The sequence below is a fragment of the Oncorhynchus keta genome, unplaced genomic scaffold (assembly GCF_023373465.1).
Source record: "Oncorhynchus keta strain PuntledgeMale-10-30-2019 unplaced genomic scaffold, Oket_V2 Un_scaffold_714_pilon_pilon, whole genome shotgun sequence".
Classification (NCBI taxonomy): Eukaryota; Metazoa; Chordata; class Actinopteri; order Salmoniformes; family Salmonidae; genus Oncorhynchus; species Oncorhynchus keta.
The window spans coordinates 69,148-81,834 of NW_026290992.1; the positions used below are offsets into that span (position 1 = coordinate 69,148).

At 42.1% G+C, this 12,687-nt stretch overlaps 2 protein-coding genes across 2 annotated transcripts in view; one reads left to right on the forward strand and one right to left on the reverse strand.

Annotated features, from left to right (window-relative positions):
* The window catches only part of hecw2b (HECT, C2 and WW domain containing E3 ubiquitin protein ligase 2b), a 127,383-nt gene that overhangs the window by 11,562 nt on the left and 103,134 nt on the right, over positions 1-12,687 (forward strand). The gene's annotated exons all lie outside the window — the stretch shown is intronic.
* Positions 1-12,687, reverse strand: part of LOC127929399 (cysteine-rich, acidic integral membrane protein-like) — a 48,580-nt gene that overhangs the window by 3,328 nt on the left and 32,565 nt on the right. Inside the window, exon 2 of the mRNA XM_052517353.1 lies at positions 59-628. Coding sequence (XP_052373313.1) covers positions 59-628 — 570 coding nt within the window. The remainder of the gene's footprint in view (positions 1-58; positions 629-12,687) is intronic.

Sequence of the window (12,687 nt, forward strand, 5' to 3'; positions counted from 1 at the left end):
TCTGACAACCTGATCTCAGTACCCTGAAGGCAGTAGTCTGACAACCTGATCTCAGTACCCTGAAGGCAGTAGTCTGACAACCTGATCTCAGTACCCTGAAGGCAGTAGTCTGACAACCTGATCTCAGTACCCTGAAGGCAGTAGTCTGACAACCTGATCTCAGTACCCCAGTAGTCTGACAACCTGAGGCAGTAGTCTGACAACCTGATCTCAGTACCCTGAAGGCAGTAGTCTGACAACCTGATCTCAGTACCCTGAAGGCAGTAGTCTGACAACCTGATCTCAGTACCCTGAAGGCAGTAGTCTGACAACCTGATCTCAGTACCCTGAAGGCAGTAGTCTGACAACCTGATCTCAGTACCCTGAAGGCAGTAGTCTGACAACCTGATCTCAGTACCCTGAAGGCAGTAGTCTGACAACCTGATCTCAGTACCCTGAAGGCAGTAGTCTGACAACCTGATCTCAGTACCCTGAAGGCAGTAGTCTGTCAACCTGATCTCAGTACCCTGAAGGCAGTAGTCTGACAACCTGATCTCAGTACCCTGAAGGCAGTAGTCTGACAACCTGATCTCAGTACCCTGAAGGCAGTACGTGTGGCTGGTAGTATAGAGTTGTAGTGATATGGCACCTTTATTTTACAACACATAGATGACCAGGTGCTTAATAAGAAATAAGCTGGTAACATGCTTACATTGTAACATAGTAATAACCTAGACTACTACTGGTTTGTTAAGTAGCCTTGTCTGAGCCAGAACCTCTCTTCTCTGTTTCTTATAGCAGATACAAACCCACAGTACCAGTGGAACTACAACATACCGGACAGGAATATATTAACTCAGGTATTTTATTAACACATTCCATTAGTGAGCCAAGTCATCTCCTATCAGAATGTTCAAACATTACACATAGAAATGTAGACATCTGTGATGAAGTTTTAAGAAAGAGCATGTGTGTGTGTGTGTGTGTGTGTGTGTGTGTGTGTGTGTGTGTGTGTGTGTGTGTGTGTGTGTGTGTGTGTGTGTGTGTGTGTGTGTGTGTGTGTGTGTGTGTGTGTGTGTGTGTGATCACTGCGTACACAGGAAGGGGTCAAGGAAAGGCCCATGTTGGTGTTTTCCTCTCTCTGGACTAGACAGGACGTGTCGGCAATGTTGCTGACAATTGAGCTCCATGTTCTGGGCTGTTTTAGGAGGGCTGAGTGGGTCATGTCAGGAGAAGAAGTCCACACTCATGAGTGTGTGCTTTTGCTGTGGTATAAATAGCAGTAACAGTTAGTTATTTATAACCAGGACAGTACCACTAACTGTTGTGTTGGTCATGTTGTTATAACCAGGACAGTAACAGTTAGTTATTTATAACCAGGACAGTACCACTAACTGTTGTGTTGGTCATGTTGTTATAACCAGGACAGTACCAGGACAGTACCACTAACTGTTGTGTTGGTCATGTTGTTATAACCAGGACAGTAACAGTTAGTTATTTATAACCAGGACAGTACCACTAACTGTTGTGTTGGTCAGTAACAGTTAGTTATTTATAACCAGGACAGTACCACTAACTGTTAGTTGGTCATGTTGTTATAACCAGGACAGTACCACTAACTGTTGTGTTGGTCATGTTGTTATACCAGGACAGTAACAGTTAGTTATTTATAACCAGGACAGTACCACTAACTGTTGTGTTGGTCATGTTGTTATAACCAGGACAGTCCACTAACTGTTGTGTTGGTCATGTTGTTATAACCAGGACAGTCACAGTTAGTTATTTATAACCAGGACAGTACCACTAACTGTTGTGTGGTCATGTTGTTATTTATAACCAGGACAGTACCACTAACTGTTGTGTTGGTCATGTTATTTATAACCAGGACAGTACCACTAACTGTTGTGTTGGTCATGTTGTTATAACCAGGACAGTAACAGTTAGTTATTTATAACCAGGACAGTACCACTAACTGTTGTGTTGGTCATGTTGTTATAACCAGGACAGTAACAGTTAGTTATTTATAACCAGGACAGTACCACTAACTGTTGTGTTGGTCATGTTGTTATAACCAGGACAGTAACAGTTAGTTATTTATAACCAGGACAGTACCACTAACTGTTGTGTTGGTCATGTTGTTATAACCAGGACAGTACCACTAACTGTTGTGTTGGTCATGTTGTTATAACCAGGACAGTAACAGTTAGTTATTTATAACCAGGACAGTACCACTAACTGTTGTGTTGGTCATGTTGTTATAACCAGGACAGTAACAGCTAGTTATTTATAACCAGGACAGTACCACTAACTGTTGTGTTGGTCATGTTGTTATAACCAGGACAGTAACAGTTAGTTATTTATAACCAGGACAGTACCACTAACTGTTGTGTTTTGGTCATGTTGTTATAACCAGGACAGTAACAGTTAGTTATTTATAACCAGGACAGTACCACTAACTGTTGTGTTGGTCATGTTGTTATAACCAGGACAGTAACAGTTAGTTATTTATAACCAGGACAGTACCACTAACTGTTGTGTTGGTCATGTTGTTATAACCAGGACAGTAACAGTTAGTTATTTATAACCAGGACAGTACCACTAACTGTTGTGTTGGTCATGTTGTTATAACCAGGACAGTAACAGTTAGTTATTTATAACCAGGACAGTACCACTAACTGTTGTGTTGGTCATGTTGTTATAACCAGGACAGTACCAGTTAGTTATTTATAACCAGGACAGTACCACTAACTGTTGTGTTGGTCATGTTGTTATAACCAGGACAGTAACAGTTAGTTATTTATAACCAGGACAGTACCACTAACTGTTGTGTTGGTCATGTTGTTATAACCAGGACAGTAACAGTTAGTTATTTATAACCAGGACAGTACCACTAACTGTTGTGTTGGTCATGTTGTTATAACCAGGACAGTAACAGTTAGTTATTTATAACCAGGACAGTACCACTAACTGTTGTGTTGGTCATGTTGTTATAACCAGGACAGTAACAGTTAGTTATTTATAACCAGGACAGTACCACTAACTGTTGTGTTGGTCATGTTGTTATAACCAGGACAGTAACAGTTAGTTATTTATAACCAGGACAGTACCACTAACTGTTGTGTTGGTCATGTTGTTATAACCAGGACAGTAACAGTTAGTTATTTATAACCAGAACAGTACCACTAACTGTTGTGTTGGTCATGTTGTTATAACCAGGACAGTAACAGGTTATTTATAACCAGGACAGTACCACTAACTGTTGTGTTGGTCATGTTGTTATAACCAGGACAGTAACAGTTAGTTATTTATAACCAGGACAGTACCACTAACTGTTGTGTTGGTCAGTAACAGTTAGTTATTTATAACCAGGACAGTACCACTAACTGTTGTGTTGGTCATGTTGTTATAACCAGAACAGTACCACTAACTGTTGTGTTGGTCATGTTGTTATAACCAGGACAGTAACAGTTAGTTATTTATAACCAGGACAGTACCACTAACTGTTGTGTTGGTCATGTTGTTATAACCAGGACAGTAACAGTTAGTTATTTATAACCAGGACAGTACACTAACTGTTGTGTTGGTCATGTTGTTATAACCAGGACAGTAACAGTTAGTTATTTATAACCAGGACAGTACCACTAACTGTTGTGTTGGTCATGTTGTTATAACCAGGACAGTACCACTAACTAACATGTTGTTATAACCAGGACAGTAACAGTTAGTTAGTTATAACCAGGACAGTCACACTAAATGTTGTGTTGGTGTGGATGGTGTGTAGACTACAACAGGATATTGGATGGTGTGTAGACTACAACAGGATATTGGATGGTGTGTAGACGACAACAGGATATTGGATGGTGTGTAGACTACAACAGGATATTGGATGGTGTGTAGACTACAACAGGATATTAGATGGTGTGTAGACTACAACAGGATATTGGATGGTGTGTAGACGACAACAGGATATTGGATGGTGTGTAGACTACAACAGGATATTGATGGTGTGTAGACTACAACAGGATATTGGATGGTGTGTAGACTACAACAGGATATTGGATGGTGTGTAACGACAGGTTGCAAAGTTCAAACAGGATATTGGCTCTGCCCTCAGTTAACCCACTGTTCCTAGGACTGAAAATAAGAACAACAGGATATTGGACATCTGGTGTGTATGTGACTAACAACAGGATATTGGATGGTGTGTAGATGACAACAGGATATTGGATGGTGTGTAGACTACAACAGGATATTGGATGGTGTGTAGACTACAACAGGATATTGGATGGTGTGTAGACTACAACAGGATATTGGATGGTGTGTAGACTACAACAGGATATTGGATGGTGTGTAGACTACAACAGGATATTGGATGGTGTGTAGACTACAACAGGATATTGGATGGTGTGTAGACTACAACAGGATATTGGATGGTGTGTAGACTACAACACCATATTGGATGGTGTGTAGACTACAACAGGATATTGGATGGTGTGTAGACTACAACAGGATATTGGATGGTGTGTAGACTACAACAGGATATTGGATGGTGTGTAGACTACAACAGGATATTGGATGGTGTGTAGACTACAACAGGATATTGGATGGTGTGTAGACTACAACACGATATTGGATGGTGTGTAGACTACAACAGGATATTGGATGGTGTGTAGACTACAACAGGATATTGGATGGTGTGTAGACTACAACAGGATATTGGATGGTGTGTAGACTACAACAGGATATTGGATGGTGTGTAGACTACAACAGGATATTGGATGGTGTGTAGACTACAACACCATATTGGATGGTGTGTAGACTACAACACCATATTGGATGGTGTGTAGACTACAACAGGATATTGGATGGTGTGTAGACTACAACAGGATATTGGATGGTGTGTAGACGACAACACCATATTGGATGGTGTGTAGACTACAACACCATATTGGATGGTGTGTAGACTACAACAGGATATTGGATCGTGTGTAGACTACAACAGGATATTGGATGGTGTGTAGATGACAACAGGATATTGGATGGTGTGTAGACTACAACAGGATATTGGATGGTGTGTAGACTACAACAGGATATTGGATGGTGTGTAGACTACAACAGGATATTGGATGGTGTGTAGACTACAACAGGATATTGGATGGTGTGTAGACGACAACAGGATATTGGATGGTGTGTAGACGACAACATCATATTGGATGGTGTGTAGACGACAACATCATATTGGATGGTGTGTAGATGACAACACCATATTGGATGGTGTGTAGACTACAACAGGATATTGGATGGTGTGTAGACTACAACATCATATTGGATGGTGTGTAGACTACAACATCATATTGGATGGTGTGTAGACTACAACACCATATTGGATGGTGTGTAGACTACAACAGGATATTGGATGGTGTGTAGACGACAACACCATATTGGATGGTGTGTAGACTACAACAGGATATTGGATGGTGTGTAGACTACAACAGGATATTGGATGGTGTGTAGACTACAACAGGATATTGGATGGTGTGTAGACTACAACAGGATATTGGATGGTGTGTAGACTACAACAGGATATTGGATGGTGTGTAGACTACAACAGGATATTGGATGGTATGTAGACTACAACAGGATATTGGATGGTGTGTAGACTACAACAGGATATTGGATGGTGTGTAGACTACAACAGGATATTGGATGGTGTGTAGACGACAACAGGATGTTGGATGGTGTGTAGACTACAACAGGATATTGGATGGTGTGTAGACTACAACAGGATATTGGATGGTGTGTAGACTACAACAGGATATTGGATGGTGTGTAGACGACAACAGGATATTGACTACAACAGGATATTGGATGGTGTGTAGACTACAACAGGATATTGGATGGTGTGTAGACTACAACAGGATATTGGATGGTGTGTAGACGACAACAGGATATTGGATGGTGTGTAGACTACAACAGGATATTGATGGTGTGTAGATGACAACACCATATTGATGGTGTGTAGACGACAACAGGATATTGGATGGTGTGTAGACTACAACAGGATATTGGATGGTGTGTAGACTACAACAGGATATTGGATGGTGTGTAGATGACAACACCATATTGGATGGTGTGTAGACTACAACAGGATATTGGATGGTGTGTAGATGACAACATCATATTGGATGGTGTGTAGACTACAACAGGATATTGGATGGTGTGTAGATGACAACAGGATATTGGATGGTGTGTAGACTACAACAGGATATTGGATGGTGTGTAGATGACAACACCATATTGGATGGTGTGTAGACTACAACAGGATATTGGATGGTGTGTAGATGACAACAGGATATTGGATGGTGTGTAGACTACAACAGGATGTTGGATGGTGTGTAGACTACAACAGGATATTGGATGGTGTGTAGACTACAACAGGATATTGGATGGTGTGTAGACTACAACAGGATATTGGATGGTGTGTAGACTACAACAGGATATTGGATGGTGTGTAGACTACAACAGGATATTGGATGGTGTGTAGACGACAACAGGATATTGGATGGTGTGTAGACTACAACATCATATTGATGGTGTGTAGACGACAACAGGATATTGGATGGTGTGTAGACGACAACAGGATATTGGATGTAGACTACAACAGGATATTGATGGTGTGTAGACTACAACAGGATATTGGATGTGTGTGTAGACTACAACAGGATATTGGATGGTGTGTAGACTACAACAGGATATTGATGGTGTGTAGACTACAACAGGATATTGATGGTGTGTAGACTACAACAGGATGTTGGATGGTGTGTAGACGACAACAGGATGTTGGATGGTGTGTAGACTACAACAGGATATTGGATGGTGTGTAGACTACAACAGGATATTGGATGGTGTGTAGACTACAACAGGATATTGGATGGTGTGTAGACTACAACAGGATATTGGATGGTGTGTAGACTACAACAGGATGTTGGATGGTGTGTAGACGACAACAGGATGTTGGATGGTGTGTAGACGACAACAGGATGTTGGATGGTGTGTAGACTACAACAGGATATTGGATGGTGTGTAGACGACAACAGGATATTGGATGGTGTGTAGACTACAACAGGATATTGGATGGTGTGTAGACTACAACAGGATATTGGATGGTATGTAGACGACAACAGGATATTGGATGGTGTGTAGACGACAACAGGATATTGGATGGTGTGTAGACTACAACAGGATATTGGATGGTATGTAGACTACAACAGGATATTGGATGGTGTGTAGACTACAACAGGATATTGGATGGTGTGTAGACTACAACAGGATGTTGGATGGTGTGTAGACTACAACAGGATGTTGGATGGTGTGTAGACTACAACAGGATGTTGGATGGTGTGTAGACTACAACAGGATATTGGATGGTGTGTAGATGACAACATCATATTGGATGGTGTGTAGACGACAACAGGATATTGGATGGTGTGTAGACTACAACAGGATATTGGATGGTGTGTAGACTACAACAGGATGTTGGATGGTGTGTAGACTACAACAGGATGTTGGATGGTGTGTAGACTACAACAGGATGTTGGATGGTGTGTAGACTACAACAGGATGTTGGATGGTGTGTAGACTACAACAGGATATTGGATGGTGTGTAGACTACAACAGGATATTGGATGGTGTGTAGACTACAACAGGATATTGGATGGTGTGTAGACGACAACAGGATATTGGATGGTGTGTAGACTACAACAGGATGTTGGATGGTGTGTAGACGACAACAGGATATTGGATGGTGTGTAGACTACAACAGGATATTGGATGGTGTGTAGACTACAACAGGATATTGGATGGTGTGTAGACTACAACAGGATGTTGGATGGTGTGTAGACGACAACAGGATATTGGATGGTGTGTAGACTACAACAGGATATTGGATGGTGTGTAGATGACAACAGGATATTGGATGGTGTGTAGACTACAACAGGATATTGGATGGTGTGTAGACTACAACAGGATATTGGAGGGTGTGTAGACTACAACAGGATATTGGATGGTATGTAGACTACAACAGGATATTGGATGGTGTGTAGACTACAACAGGATGTTGGATGGTGTGTAGACGACAACAGGATATTGGATGGTGTGTAGACTACAACAGGATGTTGGATGGTATGTAGACTACAACAGGATATTGGATGGTGTGTAGACTACAACAGGATATTGGATGGTGTGTAGACGACAACAGGATATTGGATGGTGTGTAGACGACAACAGGATATTGGATGGTGTGTAGACTACAACAGGATGTTGGATGGTGTGTAGACTACAACAGGATATTGGATGGTGTGTAGACTACAACAGGATGTTGGATGGTGTGTAGACTACAACAGGATATTGGATGGTGTGTAGACTACAACAGGATGTTGGATGGTGTGTAGACTACAACAGGATATTGGATGGTGTGTAGACTACAACAGGATATTGGATGGTGTGTAGACTACAACAGGATATTGGATGGTGTGTAGACTACAACAGGATATTGGATGGTGTGTAGACTACAACAGGATATTGGATGGTGTGTAGACTACAACAGGATATTGGATGGTGTGTAGACTACAACAGGATATTGGATGGTGTGTAGACGACAACAGGATATTGGATGGTGTGTAGATGACAACAGGATATTGGATGGTGTGTAGACTACAACAGGATATTGGATGGTGTGTAGACTACAACAGGATATTGGATGGTGTGTAGACGACAACAGGATATTGGATGGTGTGTAGACTACAACAGGATGTTGGATGGTGTGTAGATGACAACACCATATTGGATGGTGTGTAGACTACAACAGGATATTGGATGGTATGTAGAGGACAACAGGATATTGGATGGTGTGTAGACTACAACAGGATATTGGATGGTGTGTAGATGACAACACCATATTGGATGGTGTGTAGACTACAACAGGATATTGGATGGTATGTAGAGGACAACAGGATATTGGATGGTGTGTAGACTACAACAGGATATTGGATGGTGTGTAGACTACAACAGGATATTGGATGGTGTGTAGACTACAACAGGATGTTGGATGGTGTGTAGATGACAACACCATATTGGATGGTGTGTAGACTACAACAGGATATTGGATGGTATGTAGAGGACAACAGGATATTGGATGGTGTGTAGACTACAACAGGATATTGGATGGTGTGTAGACTACAACAGGATATTGGATGGTGTGTAGACTACAACAGGATGTTGGATGGTGTGTAGACTACAACAGGATGTTGGATGGTGTGTAGACTACAACACCATATTGGATGGTGTGTAGATGACAACACCATATTGGATGGTGTGTAGACTACAACAGGATATTGGATGGTATGTAGAGGACAACAGGATATTGGATGGTGTGTAGACTACAACAGGATATTGGATGGTGTGTAGACTACAACAGGATATTGGATGGTGTGTAGACGACAACAGGATATTGGATGGTGTGTAGACTACAACAGGATATTGGATGGTGTGTAGACTACAACAGGATGTTAGATGGTGTGTAGACTACAACAGGATATTGGATGGTGTGTAGACGACAACAGGATATTGGATGGTGTGTAGACTACAACAGGATATTGGATGGTGTGTAGACTACAACAGGATATTGGATGGTGTGTAGACTACAACAGGATATTGGATGGTGTGTAGACTACAACAGGATATTGGATGGTGTGTAGACTACAACAGGATATTGGATGGTGTGTAGACTACAACAGGATATTGGATGGTGTGTAGACTACAACAGGATATTGGATGGTGTGTAGAGGACAACAGGATATTGGATGGTGTGTAGACTACAACAGGATATTGGATGGTGTGTAGACTACAACAGGATGTTAGATGGTGTGTAGACTACAACAGGATATTGGATGGTGTGTAGACTACAACAGGATATTGGATGGTGTGTAGACGACAACAGGATATTGGATGGTGTGTAGACTACAACAGGATATTGGATGGTGTGTAGACTACAACAGGATATTGGATGGTGTGTAGACGACAACAGGATATTGGATGGTGTGTAGACTACAACAGGATGTTGGATGGTGTGTAGACTACAACAGGATATTGGATCGTGTGTAGACTACAACAGGATATTGGATGGTGTGTAGACGACAACAGGATATTGGAGGGTGTGTAGACTTCATCTCCATATTGGATGGTGTGTAGACTACAACAGGATATTGGATGGTGTGTAGACTACAACAGGATGTTGGATGGTGTGTAGATGACAACACCATATTGGATGGTGTGTAGACTACAACAGGATATTGGATGGTATGTAGAGGACAACAGGATATTGGATGGTGTGTAGACTACAACAGGATATTGGATGGTGTGTAGACTACAACAGGATATTGGATGGTGTGTAGACTACAACAGGATGTTGGATGGTGTGTAGACTACAACAGGATGTTGGATGGTGTGTAGACTACAACACCATATTGGATGGTGTGTAGATGACAACACCATATTGGATGGTGTGTAGACTACAACAGGATATTGGATGGTATGTAGAGGACAACAGGATATTGGATGGTGTGTAGACTACAACAGGATATTGGATGGTGTGTAGACTACAACAGGATATTGGATGGTGTGTAGACGACAACAGGATATTGGATGGTGTGTAGACTACAACAGGATATTGGATGGTGTGTAGACTACAACAGGATGTTAGATGGTGTGTAGACTACAACAGGATATTGGATGGTGTGTAGACGACAACAGGATATTGGATGGTGTGTAGACTACAACAGGATATTGGATGGTGTGTAGACTACAACAGGATATTGGATGGTGTGTAGACTACAACAGGATATTGGATGGTGTGTAGAGGACAACAGGATATTGGATGGTGTGTAGACTACAACAGGATATTGGATGGTGTGTAGACTACAACAGGATATTGGATGGTGTGTAGACTACAACAGGATATTGGATGGTGTGTAGAGGACAACAGGATATTGGATGGTGTGTAGACTACAACAGGATATTGGATGGTGTGTAGACTACAACAGGATGTTAGATGGTGTGTAGACTACAACAGGATATTGGATGGTGTGTAGACTACAACAGGATATTGGATGGTGTGTAGACGACAACAGGATATTGGATGGTGTGTAGACTACAACAGGATATTGGATTGATTGGGTAGGGAGGTGAAGGTAGGGGAGATGCCCTGGTCTCTCTGCCCTGGCCGGCATCTTCAGGAGGTATGTCCTCTCGTGTGTCTCTCTGCCCTGGCCGGGGTCTTCAGGAGGTAGGTCCTCTCGTGTGTCTCTTTGCCCATTAGGAGTGAGGGGTGTCAGATCATTAGCTAATGGGTCTCAGGTGTTTTGACAGACAGACAGCCCTGCACTGATACTGATAGGAGGTTGAGACGGCGCAGGACAGAACCAGAGGTTACATGTTTGTGTGTCGACCCAGTCCAGTTACAGAGCCATCTATTCAGAGCAGTTAGATTGACGTGGCCAGATTACAGTACATTTAATACCACAGGTGTGTTTGTGTTTGTGTTTGTGTGTGTGTGGGGGGTTGCGTGTGTGTGTGTTTACCATCATGACCACAGGGTTATCCTCCTCCCTGATTTAACTGGTTAGAGGTTATCCTCCTCCCTGATTTAACTGGTTAGAGGTTATCCTCCTCCCTGATTTAACTGGTTAGAGGTTATCCTCCTCCCTGATTTAACTGACTCTGGTTAGAGGTTATCCTCCTCCCTGATTTAACTGGTTAGAGGTTATCCTCCCCCATGATTTAACTGACTCTGGTTTGAGGTTATCCTCCTCCCTGATTTAACTGGTTAGAGGTTATCCTCCCCCATGATTTAACTGACTCTGGTTAGAGGTTATCCTCCTCCCTGATTTAACTGGTTAGAGGTTATCCTCCTCCCTGATTTAACTGACTCTGGTTAGAGGTTATCCTCCCTGATTTAACTGACTCTGGTTAGAGGTTATCCTCCCCCCTGATTTAACTGACTCTGGTTAGAGGTTATCCTCCTCCCTGATTTAACTGGTTAGAGGTTATCCTCCTCCCTGATTTAACTGACTCTGGTTAGAGGTTATCCTCCCTGATTTAACTGACTCTGGTTAGAGGTTATCCTCCCTGATTTAACTGGTTAGAGGTTATCCTCCTCCCTGATTTAACTGGTTAGAGGTTATCCTCCTCCCTGATTTAACTGACTCTGGTTAGAGGTTATCCTCCCTGATTTAACTGACTCTGGTTAGAGGTTATCCTCCTCCCTGATTTAACTGACTCTGGTTAGAGGTTATCCTCCTCCCTGATTTAACTGACTCTGGTTAGAGGTTATCCTTCTCCCTGATTTAACTGGTTAGAGGTTATCCTCCTCCCTGATTTAACTGACTCTGGTTAGAGGTTATCCTTCTCCCTGATTTAACTGACTCTGGTTAGAGGTTATGCTCCCTGATTTAACTGACTCTGGTTAGAGGTTATCCTTCTCCCTGATTTAACTGACTCTGGTTAGAGGTTATGCTCCCTGATTTAACTGACTCTGGTTAGAGGTTATCCTTCTCCCTGATTTAACTGACTCTGGTTAGAGGTTATGCTCCCTGATTTAACTGACTCTGGTTAGAGGTTATCCTCCTCCCTGATTTAACTGGTTAGAGGTTA